This window comes from Electrophorus electricus, chromosome 14 (assembly GCF_013358815.1).
Source record: "Electrophorus electricus isolate fEleEle1 chromosome 14, fEleEle1.pri, whole genome shotgun sequence".
Taxonomy (NCBI): domain Eukaryota; kingdom Metazoa; phylum Chordata; class Actinopteri; order Gymnotiformes; family Gymnotidae; genus Electrophorus; species Electrophorus electricus.
In genome coordinates, this window is record NC_049548.1 from 3,384,081 (window position 1) to 3,402,307 (window position 18,227).

General features: G+C 40.1%; 4 protein-coding genes across 13 annotated transcripts; all 4 read left to right on the top strand.

The window, feature by feature from the left end:
• The first annotated feature begins 101 nt into the window (after positions 1 to 101).
• lcmt1 (leucine carboxyl methyltransferase 1) lies at positions 102 to 5,892 on the top strand. Of its 2 annotated transcripts, none has more exons than XM_027006115.2 (11): positions 102 to 540; positions 814 to 905; positions 1,049 to 1,170; positions 1,492 to 1,568; positions 3,189 to 3,250; positions 3,339 to 3,441; positions 4,445 to 4,565; positions 4,683 to 4,784; positions 5,266 to 5,357; positions 5,456 to 5,553; positions 5,753 to 5,892. In XM_027006115.2, the coding sequence occupies exons 1-11, from the start codon at positions 455 to 457 to the stop codon at positions 5,779 to 5,781; spliced, it is 984 nt and encodes a 327-aa protein (XP_026861916.1). In that variant the 5' UTR covers positions 102 to 454; the 3' UTR covers positions 5,782 to 5,892. The 2 variants fall into 2 exon arrangements, with proteins under 2 accessions (XP_026861916.1, XP_026861915.1); XM_027006114.2 differs by lacking the exon at positions 102 to 540 and adding an exon at positions 596 to 662.
• Positions 5,893 to 7,098: 1,206 nt separating this feature from the next.
• Positions 7,099 to 8,763, top strand: aqp8a.1 (aquaporin 8a, tandem duplicate 1). Its single transcript, XM_027006071.2, has 5 exons — positions 7,099 to 7,364; positions 7,578 to 7,704; positions 7,980 to 8,194; positions 8,449 to 8,583; positions 8,721 to 8,763. The coding sequence occupies exons 1-5, from the start codon at positions 7,099 to 7,101 to the stop codon at positions 8,761 to 8,763; spliced, it is 786 nt and encodes a 261-aa protein (XP_026861872.2).
• Positions 8,764 to 10,793: 2,030 nt separating this feature from the next.
• On the top strand, positions 10,794 to 13,848 carry LOC113574827 (aquaporin-8-like). 5 transcript variants are annotated; one of them, XR_003410354.2, is made up of 7 exons: positions 10,794 to 11,100; positions 11,476 to 11,602; positions 11,699 to 11,913; positions 12,111 to 12,245; positions 12,467 to 12,539; positions 12,669 to 12,688; positions 13,121 to 13,848. XR_003410354.2 is itself a non-coding variant. In XM_027006003.2 (6 exons), exons 1-5 carry the CDS (start codon positions 10,853 to 10,855, stop codon positions 12,507 to 12,509), a joined length of 768 nt encoding a protein of 255 aa, XP_026861804.1. In that variant the 5' UTR covers positions 10,794 to 10,852; the 3' UTR covers positions 12,510 to 12,539; positions 12,669 to 13,848. The 5 variants fall into 5 exon arrangements, 3 of the variants coding, with proteins under 3 accessions (XP_026861804.1, XP_026861805.1, XP_035389725.1); XM_027006003.2 differs by having other exon boundaries at positions 12,669 to 13,848; XM_027006004.2 differs by lacking the exon at positions 12,669 to 12,688.
• A 686-nt stretch (positions 13,849 to 14,534) lies between these two features.
• On the top strand, positions 14,535 to 17,561 carry LOC118240069 (aquaporin-8-like). Of its 5 annotated transcripts, XR_004776868.1 has the most exons (7): positions 14,535 to 14,841; positions 15,217 to 15,343; positions 15,439 to 15,653; positions 15,851 to 15,985; positions 16,204 to 16,276; positions 16,406 to 16,425; positions 16,858 to 17,561. XR_004776868.1 is itself a non-coding variant. In XM_035533834.1 (6 exons), exons 1-5 carry the CDS (start codon positions 14,594 to 14,596, stop codon positions 16,244 to 16,246), a joined length of 768 nt encoding a protein of 255 aa, XP_035389727.1. In that variant the 5' UTR covers positions 14,535 to 14,593; the 3' UTR covers positions 16,247 to 16,276; positions 16,406 to 17,561. The 5 variants fall into 5 exon arrangements, 3 of the variants coding, with proteins under 3 accessions (XP_035389727.1, XP_035389728.1, XP_035389726.1); XM_035533834.1 differs by having other exon boundaries at positions 16,406 to 17,561; XM_035533835.1 differs by lacking the exon at positions 16,406 to 16,425.
• The last annotated feature ends 666 nt before the right edge of the window (positions 17,562 to 18,227 follow it).

Genomic DNA, 18,227 nt, shown 5'->3' on the forward strand with positions numbered 1-18,227 from the left:
CTAGAATTGCAGGGTGCGACACACCACGCTAGGTGGCGCCATGCAGGTGGTGTTCCCTATCCGACGTCTGAAAAACGACGAAGGCGGCGACGTCTTGCGTCATGGGAAGAGTCGTTAGGGGAAGCACGGAGTAAACTTGCACTCTAAATATCCACAGTTTATTTTAAAAATTAGTACGATCTGTGTTGAGCTGTGTGAATAAATGCAATTTGTTCTGTTTGGTGGATGAAATAAGCTTCGCATGGGCTAACCCGTCTTGATTTCGCGAACCGAAACTTTTGTAGTTTTTAGGGGGGGTGGGATTGTAAGAGAAACCGAAGCTGGCTAGTTGGCGTTGTGTTTTTGTGCGATAAAGACAACATTACTGCGTCTTAATGCAGTGTGGGTTTGAAATGTAAACAAGCAGCATATCCGACACACGTTTACATCACCTAGTAGCCAGCCAGCTAAGTGCATGGCGTCCAGGCCGCCTGTCGCCGACAGCGATGTTGCTGATGAGGCGGTTAGATCAACCTGCGACGATGCGTCGATATGCAAAAGGTAGATGTGCTGCTAGCTATGGGAGTCCAAAAGCAGTTCAGATATTTGGGATTGTATTCTGACAATGACTTACGCTCGTTTGCATTCATGGCGTATTTCACAGGGAATGGCATTTGGTCAGAGTTAAGTATGCATTTTCATTTAGATCCATTGATATAGCTGATCATGAGTGGGGTTTTTTTTTTTTTGATAGTCTTTGTGAGAATGCATTTTAAAAGACTAAAAATAGTTTCAGATATCGAAATATATATGTATATATTAATTTATCCCCAGGTTTGCAACTAGCCAAGGTTACTGGACAGACCCTTACATACAATATTTTGTGCGCCAGATGGGTGAACGCAAGGCACCTGAAATCAACAGAGGTAAATGCTGCATTTCTTTTCCGCATTGCACTAATGAGAAATGATGGCCGTATGTGGTCTGCACGTCTCACTGCCGAATCCTTGAACATATGGTTGTAAAATATCAAAACGGTGTTCTTTTTTCTATTTAAATTGTGCTGTAGGTTACTATGCCCGTGTACAAGGAATGAGCCATCTTCTTGATGCATTCCTTAAGAGGACTCAGTGTGACTGCCAGGTGGTGAATCTCGGAGCAGGACTGGACACCACCTTCTGGAGACTGAAGGTGTGCCTAAATTATAAGCTGATAGTAGTTTGCTTTATCTTATCATTTATAGAGCATTACCTAACTGGCAAAATGTCTTATTTACATTTACAGCATTTAGCTGACGCTTTTATCCAAAGCGACTTACAGTTCTGAGTTTGCTAAGTTTGATAAGTGTCTTAACAAACACTAATGGTCAAATACCAGCTAAAGAGATGTACATAAAGCTCTCTTAACTACAGAATGCAATACTTTACTGTCACTATATGTTTTATATGGGAACCTTTCTGACCAGGGTTTTTGTCATGATCAGATTTTGCATAAAACTGTTTTAATTGTTAGGCTGAGAACACTTTGCCGAAGAAGTATTTTGAAGTCGACTTCCCCATGATCGTTGCAAGGAAAATACACCATATCAAGTAAGGTGTAGAACCTGTGTTTTTATATTTATATTGTTTGTTTTACCTTTTTGATCGTAAGGAGCAAACACTGATTATGTTGCTCTGAGACCATTACATTGTATTAGTCTGATACCTATAGAGGGAAGCAAAGTGTCAACAATGCAGGAGTGCCATGTGCCTAAACCCCTGCTCTTCCCTGAAAAGGTTGCTGTTGCACTCTGGGAGGGAACAAGCTTAAATGTGGGAAGGCTGAACAATTTCTTTGTATTTCAGTATGAGAAATATCACTTTCTGCTCTTATGGGAACTTGTCATGAAGTGTATGACGCATGGGCCAAGTTGGGAGAATAATTATGTATGTTGTTACCAGGGTAGGGAGTAACATAGTGTGAGTGCTCCAGTACTAAAATGCCATTTTGAACCCAAACCCATGCTGAAGTTTGTGGTTGTTCATGCTTTTGGAGACTTTGAACTTCTGCTCAACTACAGTAAAAAGTGATGGACTGTATTTTTGACTCCAGTACGTTTGTATAAGAGCATGCTTAATTTTGTTCGTAAAGCGTCTCTATTTTTAGTTGGGGTTCTTTATTGGAAAATCCTTTGTGGTGTTATGGATCCACTTGACTCAGCTGGAATTCAGTTCACACATTGTGCATCATCTGACATTGCAAAGAAAACAAAATACCCATTTATCTCTTCAGCATAACTATTCCATGGAATACTCATCTGTTGTACTGCCACTGGTGAAATGTTTTCACTCTGAGAGATGAGGTAAGTTGTGTTTTTGCAGCACAGATAAGTTAGACATTTTTGGCCATGGGAAACGAATGGGCCTGGGAAACGAATGCTCATTGTCCTTGGTGAACACGTATCTGCTGTCCCACTGACTAACATGAGCCTTTCCCAGTGAAGATGCCCAAAACCCCCTGATCTTGCATTTGAGCAGAATTATGTGAAGGTACAATGTCAAAAGCAGTGGTAGGTACATCTCACAAATTTGACATTGTCATGATTCTTTGAATCGTGAAGATGTTTTACCCTACTGCTATAATTTAGTCATTGTGGATGACTGCTTGACACCTATAAATGGCAGGTTATGCAATATGTGAATGAAATAATATATGCTCTATTGGAAAAGTAATTACTAAAGTTAGGGATGTGGTTTTCTCATTCATGTGTGATTTAAGGGTATCAATGAACATATATCAACAAGTATATTTGAATGCTGATATTTATCATTATTAAAAGTTAACAGTACCATTATTTAAAATGATGTATTTATTTTGCGTGCTGATCATCATAATCCACCTGGGATGTAATGAATTGTGGAATATGGAATCACGATACTTGTAAGGTGATGGGTTTTGTAACATGAGTTAGTTGGCCATAAACAGCCCTAGATACAATTCTATATGCGTGAGACAAAAGAGTCCGCCATCTGTTCTGCTGGTTCAAAATTTCTGCTCTAATAAAGTTTGGTCATTTTGCATTTCCTACATTTGGCGACTTGTATGCATGTTCTCAAAGGTTTTTAAAGGTATTTTGCATTTTCCTTTCTCGGCATTGGCACAAAAGGGGGAAAAGCATAAAATCTCTTTGATGAGCAAGTGTGTCTTTAAGTCCTTTACCATTTTTGCAGGACAAAGCCTCCTCTGTCAAAGCCCTTGATTGAGACCCACTCAGCCGATTCACTCCTGTTAGGTAACGAATGCCTTCCACATTGTTGTCAATGTGAACTTGTTTTCCTTTTCACCTTTCGTCACTGATGGTGTATGTGTTTGTTTGACAGATGGCCACAACCTGGATTCAGACAGATATTGTATCATCGGTGCTGATCTCAGAGATATCTCCAGTTTAGAAGAGAAGCTCAGAAAATTCCAGATAATTACAGAGTAAGTATGTTGCCTTTGAGTATAGTTTGTATTACCTGATTTTGTAGTGTGGGCATTACACACTACAACAACGCTCAACACAGGCACTGGATAAATATCAAGTTTAGAAGTCATCATATAGCGTTGTTTTATGAAGGCAAATTTGTATTTGACCCCTTGAGTTATGTGGAGGGTCTGGGATGTGAAGCCAGAGTCAAGCTTTTTGATACTGTGTGTGACAGAATCAGGTTTTAATTGATCACTTGAATTGAATAAAAACAATAAATATAGAAGATCTGGCACCATAAATACATTGGGCTTGGCCATGCACTGTATGTCTGCTTGATATTTTTTATTTGCTGTTTGGTTAGGTGTCACTGTACTGACATAAGTGTTTTAGGGAGTTAATGCAATGCCTGTATGTGTGTCTAAATGGCTCATCATATCTGATGTGTCTTAGAAAGGCTGACAAACTCTGAATGTCTAGGATATCTACATCTCATTTTCAAGAGTTTTTGCTTCAAAATGCTTTTGTAGCTTCCTCTGAGGTTCTTCCCAGCTTCCAGGCCACATTATGGCTTGTGGCCCCTGCCTTCAGTCCCTGCCTTTAAGAGCGCTCTTTCCTGGCCTGTGCACGATATAAATAACCTTTCCATGTTATTGAACAAAGCGGGGCCCTCTGTGGTCCACCGCAGAGATACTGGACCTTTTGTTGAACTTCTCTAACGCAAGTGTCCTCCACTCAAATGCAAACCAGCACTTGGCCCTGTTCCTAACTGACGCCGTCCCCCATGACAGCTGGATCAGTGTCACGTGGCCTGTGGTCAGAGCGTATTGCTGCTGTTGTTATTTTTCCTTAGCAGCATTACAGGAAAACCTATAAAAATGTTTAGGCACCTTTTACGATACCATTCCATCGCTGTCACTTTGCTTCACCCACTGATGGATTCTGCACACTCAGCTGATGCACCCCAGGCTGATTTGTCGTTTCCGTATTCCTTTAACTCGTGTTCTCTACCATTAGGCTGCCCACGCTGTTCCTGTCCGAGTGTGTGCTGGTGTACATGACCCCTGAGCAGTCCTCCAGGCTGGTGCACTGGGTGGCAAACACCTTCCACACTGCCATGTTCATCAACTATGAGCAGGTGAGATGCGGGTGCGAGGTGTCGAGCTGTTGTAGGGAGATGTAATGTGATGCGGTGGACGGTGGACGGTCCAGCCGTGAGCTCTCAGACACTGAACTAACTGTCTGCTCTTTACAGGTAAACATGGCCGATCGCTTCGGGCAGGTCATGATTGAGAACTTGCAGAGCCGGCAGTGTAATCTTGCTGGGGTGGATGTGTGCCAGTCTTTGGATTCTCAGGTAAAAACAAAAATTCTGCTTTAGTTTAATGACATTTTATTAGGCTCCTACAGCACCATTACACTGTATAACATCAGTATGATCTATATAAACAATGCATGATGGTTGTGAACAGACTGGGTGTTTAAATTATAAACACCAATGTTTAAATTATATTGCATATTACTTGAATGCAGCCTGGTTTGCATTGATTGCATTGTGTACAGTTGCTGGTGAGGAGTCTGAGAAACCCAAGTGGAACACTCTGATATCACCGGAGTGCTTTCAGTCTGTGTGCCTGAGTTAACACACACTCTGCCTGAGATAATCTTGGGAGGATCTGCTGATTACATGACACAGCGTGTTGACGCCTCTGCTCTCCCCCTCCTCGTTTTCCTCTAAAACCTTGAATTTGTCATGTAGCCGAGACGAAAGAACCGACGTTTTGTCTAAAAGCGGGTCAGTTATGCTGACTTTTACAGGGGACCTTGTCTGTTTGCAGAAGGAACGTTTTCTGCTGACAGGATGGGAGAGCGTGAACGCACTGGACATGATGGCAGTCTATGGTCTGCTCCCTCAGGAGGATATAAGCAGGTACAGGACCGAAAAAGACAAAAATGCTCAGTGTGTTGGGCCTCCAGTCTCACGTTTTTGAGAAATCCTGCTTTAGTAAGACTCATTTGCCTTTGCAGAATTGAAAGGCTGGAATTTTTAGATGAGAAGGAACTGCTCCATCAACTGCTCCAGCACTACAGCATCTGTTGGGCTGTGAAGGACACGCTCAGTTTGGGTGAGTTTAACATCTTCCCACACCAAAGGTGAGCTTTACTCGCCCAAATGCAAAGGCAGTGAATGCCACACTATGTATAGACTTGGTCATTAGATTTTTTTTGACATTTCAGACATTGGTTTACTTTCCTGTACCAGTTTCATTTCAAGTGCTGGAAATGTCCGGAAATCCTTACCAATGGCCTTCTCCCCCTTTCTAGGCATTTCACAAATTGGGTTTTTACCATGATGGTCTCCTGGTTTGAAAGACTCCTCTTTGTGCCAAGGATGAACCAGAGGAAGTCATTACACTGTATTTCCTCTGTGTGATGTCAATAAAGGAAGACCCTGCTGAATTTCATTCTTTTCTGCACGTTTCCTTTGTATTTCCCATGTGCCAAGAGTGTTGTACTGCTACTCCATCAAACTGTATTCTTGTCACTGCTTTATCTCTGTGTGCAGCCTTTAAATAATCAGATTATTGCAGAAAACGATGTAAAGTTACTGTTTCAGCTTTGTGAACTGTTGTCTCCTATCTGACAGGTCATATCTAATCTTTTCCTAGTATAAAGCGAAGTAGTATGGACTTTTAGAAGATTGTAAAAATATGATTCACTCCACTAATTCAATAATGTAATATTACTTCATAATAAAAACAGAATAATGAGTAGTTCTGCACTCTATACAGTGTGCTTCCCACGTTAAATTCTAAAGAAATCCTGGTGGCTGTCAGAACAGATTGAACAACCTGCTTGTCTGCATATTTTGCATGGTAGGAAGCACTAATGTCTTTGAAGAGTAATAGGTTCAGTAATAAAATTAAATAATAGGTAATTTAATGATCTCATTTCACTGTTTCCAATACATTCAACAGTAACATCAATACATAAAATACCTATTTTGAATACATGTTGAAAGAAATGAATTTCAAGACATTGATCAGAAATAGTCTAATCTTTGTTATGATAGCATGATGCTTTTTTAAAGTTTGTCTTCAGGTATTAACTTCACATGATGCTTGGCAAGACTTTGATGTTTTGGGGGTTTTTTTTGCACTTATATACTCTCGGTAGAGCCTGCACCGTGACGTGGTGAGTTTCTTTCCCATGAGCGTTTCTGGGGAAACATTAACCCAGCATGACCTCGTGCACCGGCAGGAGCACAGTGAGGTACGATTGCACTCTGCGGTGTTGCAGACAGGACTGCCATTCTGATTTTTGCCAAAGGTGCGAAAGGTCGTCATGGAAATTCCATATGATTAACAGGTGACATGGTATATGGACTGAATGTGGTGATCCATGTGCTCTTGGACTGAAATTTTATGGTCCAATTCCATGTGTTATCGGACTCGAAACAGATAAGCCATACTATGCCCATCACCCCACGACAAACATGCGGTGCCCTCTGCTCTCGGCAGGTTTCTGTTGATTTGGATGAGCGAAGGGTGGAGCGGGCAGAGGTGAGCGGGCCTGCCGTGTGCCTCCTCCTTCACTACCCTCCCCACACATGCTTATCAGTCCCGAGTTGGTGCCCACGTGGACAGTACAGTGGGCGACTGCGGTGCAGTATGGATGACAAAGAGACCAAGCCGGAGCTCTTCAGCGTCTCGTGTGCAGAGAGAGAACAGGAAAAGCAACAGCAGAAGACCCGTGCAGGGCGCGTCTTCGAGCGCTACGTGCAGCCGTGCCTGGCCGAGCTTCTGGGCTCTACCCTCTTCATCTTCGCCGGATGCGTCTCTGTCGTCAGCAACGCTGGCGTGCCAGGCACCATGCAGCCAGCGCTGGCACACGGACTGGCACTGGCTATTGTCATCGCGGTGTTCGGGGAGATCAGGTTCGAACTTTGGAGCTCTCAGCAATGAATTACTTGATTGTTGACAGCTACTGTCAGCCCACTGTAACCCCAGCAATCAGAGCTGTTCGTCTGGGAAGAGAAGTAAACTGACAGAAAAAAAAACAACATAACATTAGTTTGAATTTAGAAATAATGGACTCACTGCAATTTGTTGCAATCACTAAGAGATGGTTTGATGGCTTGTATTCTCAGTGGGGGTCACTTTAACCCGGCCGTGTCTGTGTGTGTTTACCTCACCGGAGGGATGGAGCTGATCCTCCTTCTTCCGTATGTTCTTGCCCAAATGTTTGGTGGGATGATTGGGGCCGGTCTTGTGAAAGTAAGACATTGTTATTCTTGTATGCAAATTTGTGCAAATGGTCAAAATAATACAATCAAAGTCAGGAATTTAATTTGTATTATGTGTTTAAGCATTTAACCTTCAGAAGAATATTACCTAATACTTCCTAAATTCTGTCTATATTTTCAAGTGACTTGTTAAACTAAATAATTGAACTATCCTTCATTAAAGAAAATTAATTTATGACTGCATTTTTTCCCCCATATATTATGACTTTATATTGTGAAAAATGTTTACATAACTTTTTTGTACAGGTTATCTCCCCATCCATCGAATATAACAATGTATCTGGAGCTGCATTCAGTGCAGTCAAGTCTACTGAGGACATTGGAGCGGTTACAGTGTCTGAGGTGGTGATGACTCTCTTCCTGACCATGGTCGTCAGCATGGCTGCTGTGAATGGGAAGACCCGCAGTCAGTTCGCGCCCTTCTGCATTGGACTTACAGTTACAGCAAACATCCTAGCTGGGTAGGACACCCTTGGGCCACTAGTGGGCAGAAGAGGCTTAGGCATGCATTCTAAGGTTTTCGTGAACCAGTTTTGCAGTGCTGGCTTTGGAGTGCACTGGTAGATCAACAGTACTGGCCTGCTAACTCATAACAACCCAAAAAAACAACCCAAATAATGTGGTCTCACCATTTTAATGGATCACTAAAGTGAAACCTGAAAATGATTCAAATGATTCTCACCAATCAAAATGTGTGATATGATTGTTCTTACAGTGGTATGATCTCTGGAGCCTGCATGAATCCTGCCCGAGCGTTTGGGCCAGCAGTGGTGGCTAGTTACTGGGATTACCACTGGGTCTACTGGGTTGGCCCGCTCGCTGGTGCAATGCTGACTGTCAGCATTGTCAGGTAATGTATCTTGGTAATGTAAGGATGTATTACGTGCCTCCTTTAAGATGGCAGATGACTAAATGACAGGGGAAAGGTTTGTCCAGTATAATGTCCAATGTCCAATAATAGTAAATTATGCTTCAAACACCTTTCAGGTTTCTGCTTGGAGATGAGAAGACCCGCATTATAATGAAGTAACACACCAGGATCATTTTTAATGTAACAAAGGTTATTTCATAAAAATACTAGCTTGTTCTATTAGTAGATGAATCAAGATATATTATTCTCAGTGCATTTGTTGCAGATACAATACTCTCCTTATATCTTAATAATATTTTCTTCTGTTTTCCTCCGTAGAAGCTCTAGGGCTATAAGAGGTAGACGTGCACGTGCAGTGTAGCATGGACTAAGCGCATTTACTATGCATATTTACTTATATACTAAGAATGTGTAGTTTTGTGACAGACGTCACAGCCATTTTGTGATTAATGCAACTGATATATAAGATAATATATTGATACTTCACAGATGGCAAATACACCATGATATATATTCTACATATTATACATCATATACATTTTGCACACTCATTTTCAGATGTGTGAATACTTCAGCAGATATGCACTAAGTACATATTTTGATGACAGTTCATGTTTACAATACAGTCTAAGTCTACTTATTAAGTGTCAATTATACCTCACAGAAATGTGTTGCTGTAGCTGCTCAAATGTAGATTAATTTAGTTTCATTTGGACCCCGGTAATGTTTATATATTTACGAAGCCAATGCACGTATATTCTCTGTCCTAGGTTATTGATGGGGGATGAGAAGACCCGCATTGCATTACAATGAGAGGGAGGGGACCTGTCCTTATGTGTTTTTACTACTTTGACACCATCTGGTTTTTAACTGGGTCACACTGTCTCTGTCTCTCTCTCTCTCTCTCTCTCTCTCTCTCTCTCTCTCTCTCTCTCTCTCTCTCTCTCATTGAAATCAATTGTATATTTTACCCTGAAATTCACTGCAACAAATGCACACTGAGTGCATATAAAATTTATTTATATTACTCTTAAGATACTGTAAAAAAATGACCTCTCAAATCTTTTAGTTGGTGTCACCTTATATACTGTCTTACATACAAGTTTATAACAGACTATTATGTGTCAAAATAAAATATTTTCTGATACATTTTTTATATAAAAGTATTAAGGCGGTTGAAGAAAAATATGAACATCAGACTTGCAGACCTCTACATTTGGTGTGTTCAAAGGCAAAATCCTGTTTACTTCAACAAGTGAGTGCTTTAATTACAGCAATATCAAGACTTATGAACCCTTTTATCACATTTCAGATCAAAGGTCAAAATACATATTGCAACCCCTACAACACTTTAACTCAGTGAAAAGATAGAAAGCCCACATAGCCAAACTGATAAGCAAACATAATAGTCTGGACTTTAAAGCAGAAAGTGTAACCTTCGAATGTGAAATGTATTATGTACCTTTGATATGTGATAATAAATATACATATGCTGCTTGCTGATTTGTTGGTAGTTTAAAGAAACTGGATTTTCACACATCATATCTATAACTATAATCATACAATCATCTATAACTATAATCATTTCTATAACTGGCAGTTATTGAAAGAACAAAATCTCTGCAAGATCAGGCAAAGGGTTAAATGATTTCCATCTTATTCCTTTAAGATGACAGATGACCAGATGACAGGGGAAAGGTTTATGGTAATGTCCAGCCTGGTAATAAATCCTTAAATAAGTCCATTAACAAGATCATTTTCCAGGTTATAATACTTGTGAGAAACAGTTATGGCCATGGAATCAGCCATGCCATTTGGACAAGTGAGAGCCATAGCTGTCTCCCAATGAATCAACAAAGGAACTGTAATTAGGTGTTCATTCAATGTACTACTTAACTGCTTGTGCATGGTGTGTGCAAGCTAATGACTTGACTGTCATTGAGTTTATGGAGTAAACGTACTGAATTCAGGCCCCTGCACACCTTTCAAGCCAGTGTAAACAACCATATAATTTAGAAATAATCTAACCACTGGTGGAAATAATGTGATTATGCTATCAAGTCTGTTTGATCTGCCCAGAAAACCAAGAATGGCTCTGTGTTGCGCAAGCAGACAGAACGCTCAAAATCAGGGTGAAAGTGCTAAGAATAACTGTCGTGTCAGCACATGGTTGTAAAAGGAGCTGTCTGAGGAGGCAGAGTTGATCTCCTCACTCCTTGGCTTGAACGCAGGTTGAACACAGAGCAAGATGGAAGAGGAAAAAATAGAGCTTAACGAGAGGAACAATGCAGCGCAGCTCAAAACGGCGGCCCACCCCCCAGGCAGGTTCGAGAGGTTGATCCAGCCCTGTCTCGCTGAGCTGGTGGGGACCACGTTTTTTGTCTTCATCGGTTGTGTGTCAGTGATCGAGAATTTGGAGGCAGCGGGCAGGCTGCAGCCCGCCCTGGCACACGGCTTGGCGGTGGCAGTGATGGTGGCGTGCATGGCAGAGATCAGGTACGTATCGTGCCTTTATGTTCTGTTCTGTTCTTTTATGAACTCACTAACTCGCTGTGATGCAGACCTAAAGTATAGTTCTTGTTTAGAAAATCCTCTGATTACAAAATAGGTTAGTCTAGTGGGTAACAATGCGACCTTTCCTCTGGGGGACTGGGAATCAACCTCCATCCAGAAAAGTGCTTCATGGTACACCAGTAAGAGTCCTTGGGCAAGACTTCTAACACTACACGCGCCTAAATCGGTAACATGATTAAAAGTTGTAAGTCTGGATGAGTGTGCTGCGGAATGTGTTAAATGAAAATCGATCATCTCTATTCACTAGCGTTTATGGCTGTGTTTGGTGCTAAAAAAAGATCTCCGTTGGCTCTGCAGTGGGTCTCATTTCAACCCTCCCTTCACCATTGCCATCTTCCTGTGTGGAGGCATGGAACTGGTATTAGTTATCCCATACCTCGTCTGCCAGCTTCTTGGAGGTGTGCTTGGTGCTGCCATGTCAAAGGTGGATCCAGTGAATGGAACATTATTTTTTAAAATGATTAGTCAATTGTGTCTTTTTTATAAACAAGGTTTCTGTCAACATGATGTGCTTTTTCAGGTTATGACATCAAAGGCAAAGTATATGAATGCCACTGGTGCAGCCTTTACCATTCTACAGTCACATGACCAACTCGGGGAGGTTTTTTTCGCTGAACTGGCCATGACCTGTCTGGTGACAATGGTGGTGCTGCTTGGAGCAGTTAATGGGAAAAGCAAGAGTCCCCTGGTGCCTTTCATGGTGGGCTGCACTGTACTCTTCAACATCCTGGCAGGGTAGGTCAACAGTGAACATGGCACAAATAGATTTACAATGTTATGAATATTGGGTACAGATACATGTCTATTAGTGCCCCCTTTCAACCAGTTCCACTGTTGCTAGTTGATAATACATTCATGGAGGCAGTAACCAAGTCAGAACTCTTTCTTGTCATCACTGAATGGACATTTAACTTAGACAGTTGATATTTCAGAGGGGACGTGTCTGGCACCTGCTTGAACCCAGCAAGAGCTTTTGGACCAGCACTATTGACCAATTACTGGGCTTATCACTGGGTATACTGGGTTGGGCCTATTGGTGGAGCTTTAATAGCTGCAGCTCTTGTAAGGTGAGCTTATTTTACCAATACAGACATAACTAATCATCTGATCATTTTACCATTCCAGTTAATAATCTAATAATAATCTACACTAGACAGTAGATTATTATTATCCTCATTAATAAAAAGAGTAAGATAATAATGACGAGAATGATGATGATGATGATGATGATGATGATACATTTAATCAATTTATAATAATAGTACATTTTGCTTCAAACACCTTTCAGGTTTCTGCTTGGAGATGAGAAGACCCGCATTATAATGAAGTAACACACCAGGATCATTTTTAATGTAACAAAGGTTATTTCATAAAAATACTAGCTTGTTCTATTAGTAGATGAATCAAGATATATTATTCTCAGTGCATTTGTTGCAGATACAATACTCTCCTTATATCTTAATAATATTTTCTTCTGTTTTCCTCCGTAGACGCTCTAGGGGTATAAGAGGTAGACGTGCACGTGCAGTGTAGCATGGACTAAGCGCATTTACTATGCATATTTACTTATATACTAAGAATGTGTAGTTTTGTGACAGACGTCACAGCCATTTTGTGATTAATGCAACTGATATATAAGATAATATATTGGTACTTTACAGATGGCAAATACACCGTGATATATATTTTACATATTATACATCATATACATTTTGCACACTCATTTTCAGATGTGTGAATACTTCAGCAGATATGCACTAAGTACATATTTTGATGACAGTTCATGTTTACAATACAGTCTAAGTCTACTTATTAAGTGTCAATTATACCTCACAGAAATGTGTTGCTGTAGCTGCTCAAATGTAGATTAATTTAGTTTCATTTGGACCCCGGTAATGTTTATATATTTACGAAGCCAATGCACGTATATTCTCTGTCCTAGGTTATTGATGGGTGATGAGAAGACCCGCATTGCATTACAATGAGAGGGAGGGGACCTGTCCTTATGTGTTTTTACTACTTTGACACCATCTGGTTTTTAACTGGGTCACACTGTCTCTCTTTCTCTCTCTCTCTCTCTCTCTCTCTCTCTCTCTCTCTCTCTCTCTCTCTCTCATTGAAATCAATTGTATATTTTACCCTGAAATTCACTGCAACAAATGCACACTGAGTGCATATAAAGTTTATTTATATTACTCTTAAGATACTGTAAAAAATGACCTCTCAAATCTTTTAGTTGGTGTCACCTTATATACTGTCTTACATACAAGTTTATAACAGACTATTATGTGTCAAAATAAAATATTTTCTGATACATTTTTTATATAAAAGTATTAAGGCGGTTGAAGAAAAATATGAACATCAGACTTGCAGACCTCTACATTTGGTGTGTTCAAAGGGAAAATCCTGTTTACTTCAACAAGTGAGTGCTTTAATTACAGCAATATCAAGACTTATGAACCCTTTTATCACATTTCAGATCAAAGGTCAAAATACATATTGCAACCCCTACAACACTTTAACTCAGTGAAAAGAAAGAAAGCCCACATAGCCAAACTGATAAGCAAACATAATAGTCTGGACTTTAAAGCAGAAAGTGTAAACTTCGAATGTGAAATGTATTATGTACCTTTGATATGTGATAATAAATATATATATGCTGCTTGCTGATTTGTTGGTAGTTTAAAGAAACTGGATTTTCACACATCATATCTATAACTATAATCATACAATCATCCATAACTGTAATCATTTCTATAACTGACAGTTATTGAAAGAACAAAATCTCTGCAAGATCAGGCAAAGGGTTAAATGATTTCCATCTTATTCCTTTAAGATGACAGATGACCAGATGACAGGGGAAAGGTTTATGGTAATGTCCAGCCTGGTAATAAATCCTTAAATAAGTCCATTAACAAGCTCATTTTCCAGGTTATAATACTTGTGAGAAACAGTTATGGCCATGGAATCAGCCATGCCATTTGGACAAGTGAGAGCCATAGCTGTCTCCCAATGAATCAACAAAGGAACTGTAATTAGGTGTTCATTCAATGTACTACTTAACTGCTTGTGCATGGTGTGTGCAAGCTAATGACTTGACTGTCATTGAGTTTATGGAGTAAACGTACTGAATTCAGGCCCCTGCACACCTTTCAAGCCAGTGTAAACAACCATATAATTTAGAAATAATCTAACCACTGGTGGAAATAATGTGATTATGCTATCAAGTCTGTTTGATCTGCCCAGAAAACCAAGAATGGCTCTGTGTTGCGCGAGCAGACAGGACGCTCAAAATCAGGGTGAAAGTGCTAAGAATAACTGTCGTGTCAGCACATGGTTGTAAAAGGAGCTGTCTGAGGAGGCAGAGTTGATCTCCTCACTCCTTGGCTTGAACGCAGGTTGAACACAGAGCAAGATGGAAGAGGAAAAAATAGAGCTTAACGAGAGGAACAATGCAGCGCAGCTCAAAACGGCGGCCCACCCCCCAGGCAGGTTCGAGAGGTTGATCCAGCCCTGTCTCGCTGAGCTGGTGGGGACCACGTTTTTTGTCTTCATCGGTTGTGTGTCAGTGATCGAGAATTTGGAGGCAGCGGGCAGGCTGCAGCCCGCCCTGGCACACGGCTTGGCGGTGGCAGTGATGGTGGCGTGCATGGCAGAGATCAGGTACGTATCGTGCCTTTATGTTCTGTTCTGTTCTTTTATGAACTCACTAACTCGCTGTGATGCAGACCTAAAGTATAGTTCTTGTTTAGAAAATCCTCTGATTACAAAATAGGTTAGTCTAGTGGGTAACAATGCGACCTTTCCTCTGGGGGACTGGGGATCAACCTCCATCCAGAAAAGTGCTTCATGGTACACCAGTAAGAGTCCTTGGGCAAGACTTCTAACACTACACGCGCCTAAATCGGTAACATGATTAAAAGTTGTAAGTCTGGATGAGTGTGCTGCGGAATGTGTTAAATGAAAATCGATCATCTCTATTCACTAGCGTTTATGGCTGTGTTTGGTGCTAAAAAAAGATCTCCGTTGGCTCTGCAGTGGGTCTCATTTCAACCCTCCCTTCACCATTGCCATCTTCCTGTGTGGAGGCATGGAACTGGTATTAGTTATCCCATACCTCGTCTGCCAGCTTCTTGGAGGTGTGCTTGGTGCTGCCATGTCAAAGGTGGATCCAGTGAATGGAACATTATTTTTAAAATGATTAGTCAATTGTGTCTTTTTTATAAACAAGGTTTCTGTCAACATGATGTGCTTTTTCAGGTTATGACATCAAAGGCAAAGTATATGAATGCCACTGGTGCAGCCTTTACCATTCTACAGTCACATGACCAACTCGGGGAGGTTTTTTTCGCTGAACTGGCCATGACCTGTCTGGTGACAATGGTGGTGCTGCTTGGAGCAGTTAATGGGAAAAGCAAGAGTCCCCTGGTGCCTTTCATGGTGGGCTGCACTGTACTCTTCAACATCCTGGCAGGGTAGGTCAACAGTGAACATGGCACAAATAGATTTACAATGTTATGAATATTGGGTACAGATACATGTCTATTAGTGCCCCCTTTCAACCAGTTCCACTGTTGCTAGTTGATAATACATTCATGGAGGCAGTAACCAAGTCAGAACTCTTTCTTGTCATCACTGAATGGACATTTAACTTAGACAGTTGATATTTCAGAGGGGACGTGTCTGGCACCTGCTTGAACCCAGCAAGAGCTTTTGGACCAGCACTATTGACCAATTACTGGGCTTATCACTGGGTGTACTGGGTTGGGCCTATTGGTGGAGCTTTAATAGCTGCAGCTCTTGTAAGGTGAGCTTATTTTACCAATACAGACATAACTAATCATCTGATCATTTTACCATTCCAGTTAATAATCTAATAATAATCTACACTAGACAGTAGATTATTATTATCCTCATTAATAAAAAGAGTAAGATAATAATGACGAGAATGATGATGATGATGATGATGATGATACATTTAATCAATTTATAATAATAGTACATTTTGCTTCAAACACCTTTCAGGTTTCTGCTTGGAGATGAGAAGACCCGCATTATAATGAAGTAACACACCAGGATCATTTTTAATGTAACAAAGGTTATTTCATAAAAATACTAGCTTGTTCTATTAGTAGATGAATCAAGATATATTATTCTCAGTGCATTTGTTGCAGATACAATACTCTCCTTATATCTTAATAATATTTTCTTCTGTTTTCCTCCGTAGACGCTCTAGGGGTATAAGAGGTAGACGTGCACGTGCAGTGTAGCATGGACTAAGCGCATTTACTATGCATATTTACTTATATACTAAGAATGTGTAGTTTTGTGACAGACGTCACAGCCATTTTGTGATTAATGCAACTGATATATAAGATAATATATTGGTACTTTACAGATGGCAAATACACCGTGATATATATTTTACATATTATACATCATATACATTTTGCACACTCATTTTCAGATGTGTGAATACTTCAGCAGATATGCACTAAGTACATATTTTGATGACAGTTCATGTTTACCATACAGTCTAAGTCTACTTATTAAGTGTCAATTATACCTCACAGAAATGTGTTGCTGTAGCTGCTCAAATGTAGATTAATTTAGTTTCATTTGGACCCCGGTAATGTTTATATATTTACGAAGCCAATGCACGTATATTCTCTGTCCTAGGTTATTGATGGGTGATGAGAAGACCCGCATTGCATTACAATGAGAGGGAGGGGACCTGTCCTTATGTGTTTTTACTACTTTGACACCATCTGGTTTTTAACTGGGTCACACTGTCTCTCTTTCTCTCTCTCTCTCTCTCTCTCTCTCTCTCTCATTGAAATCAATTGTATATTTTACCCTGAAATTCACTGCAACAAATGCACACTGAGTGCATATAAAGTTTATTTATATTACTCTTAAGATACTGTAAAAAATGACCTCTCAAATCTTTTAGTTGGTGTCACCTTATATACTGTCTTACATACAAGTTTATAACAGACTATTATGTGTCAAAATAAAATATTTTCTGATATATTTTTTATATAAAAGTATTAAGGCGGTTGAAGAAAAATATGAACATCAGACTTGCAGACCTCTACATTTGGTGTGTTCAAAGGGAAAATCCTGTTTACTTCAACAAGTGAGTGCTTTAATTACAGCAATATCAAGACTTATGAACCCTTTTATCACATTTCAGATCAAAGGTCAAAATACATATTGCAACCCCTACAACACTTTAACTCAGTGAAAAGAAAGAAAGCCCACATAGCCAAACTGATAAGCAAACATAATAGTCTGGACTTTAAAGCAGAAAGTGTAAACTTCGAATGTGAAATGTATTATGTACCTTTGATATTTGATAATAAATATATATATGCTGCTTGCTGATTTGTTGGTAGTTTAAAGAAACTGGATTTTCACACATCATATCTATAACTATAATCATACAATCATCCATAACTGTAATCATTTCTATAACTGACAGTTATTGAAAGAACAAAATCTCTGCAAGATCAGGCAAAGGGTTAAATGATTTCCATCTTATTCCTTTAAGATGACAGATGACCAGATGACAGGGGAAAGGTTTATGGTAATGTCCAGCCTGGTAATAAATCCTTAAATAAATCCATTAACAAGCTCATTTTCCAGGTTATAATACTTGTGAGAAACAGTTATGGCCATGGAATCAGCCATGCCATTTGGACAAGTGAGAGCCATAGCTGTCTCCCAATGAATCAACAAAGGAACTGTAATTAGGTGTTCATTCAATGTACTACTTAACTGCTTGTGCATGGTGTGTGCAAGCTAATGACTTGACTGTCATTGAGTTTATGGAGTAAACGTACTGAATTCAGGCCCCTGCACACCTTTGAAGCCAGTGTAAACAACCATATAATTTAGAAATAATCTAACCACTGGTGGAAATAATGTGATTATGCTATCAAGTCTGTTTGATCTGCCCAGAAAACCAAGAATGGCTCTGTGTTGCGCGAGCAGACAGGACGCTCAAAATCAGGGTGAAAGTGCTAAGAATAACTGTCGTGTCAGCA

What these genes read in the sequence shown, in the direction of transcription:
- LOC118240069 (XM_035533834.1), top strand. Translation starts at nt 14,594, where the DNA reads ATGGAAGAGGAAAAAATAGAGCTTAACGAGAGGAACAATGCAGCGCAG. An exon ending in TTGGTGCTGCCATGTCAAAG is followed by an intron (nt 15,344 to 15,438) that starts GTGGATCCAGTG and finishes GTGCTTTTTCAG; the next exon opens with GTTATGACATCAAAGGCAAA. An exon ending in CTCTTCAACATCCTGGCAGG is followed by an intron (nt 15,654 to 15,850) that starts GTAGGTCAACAG and finishes TTGATATTTCAG; the next exon opens with AGGGGACGTGTCTGGCACCT.
- LOC113574827 (XM_027006003.2), top strand. Translation starts at nt 10,853, where the DNA reads ATGGAAGAGGAAAAAATAGAGCTTAACGAGAGGAACAATGCAGCGCAG. An exon ending in TTGGTGCTGCCATGTCAAAG is followed by an intron (nt 11,603 to 11,698) that starts GTGGATCCAGTG and finishes GTGCTTTTTCAG; the next exon opens with GTTATGACATCAAAGGCAAA. An exon ending in CTCTTCAACATCCTGGCAGG is followed by an intron (nt 11,914 to 12,110) that starts GTAGGTCAACAG and finishes TTGATATTTCAG; the next exon opens with AGGGGACGTGTCTGGCACCT.
- lcmt1 (XM_027006115.2), top strand. Translation starts at nt 455, where the DNA reads ATGGCGTCCAGGCCGCCTGTCGCCGACAGCGATGTTGCTGATGAGGCG. An exon ending in TGTTCATCAACTATGAGCAG is followed by an intron (nt 4,566 to 4,682) that starts GTGAGATGCGGG and finishes TGCTCTTTACAG; the next exon opens with GTAAACATGGCCGATCGCTT. An exon ending in GCCAGTCTTTGGATTCTCAG is followed by an intron (nt 4,785 to 5,265) that starts GTAAAAACAAAA and finishes GTCTGTTTGCAG; the next exon opens with AAGGAACGTTTTCTGCTGAC.
- aqp8a.1 (XM_027006071.2), top strand. Translation starts at nt 7,099, where the DNA reads ATGGATGACAAAGAGACCAAGCCGGAGCTCTTCAGCGTCTCGTGTGCA. An exon ending in GCGGTGTTCGGGGAGATCAG is followed by an intron (nt 7,365 to 7,577) that starts GTTCGAACTTTG and finishes TTGTATTCTCAG; the next exon opens with TGGGGGTCACTTTAACCCGG. An exon ending in TTGGGGCCGGTCTTGTGAAA is followed by an intron (nt 7,705 to 7,979) that starts GTAAGACATTGT and finishes TTTTTTGTACAG; the next exon opens with GTTATCTCCCCATCCATCGA.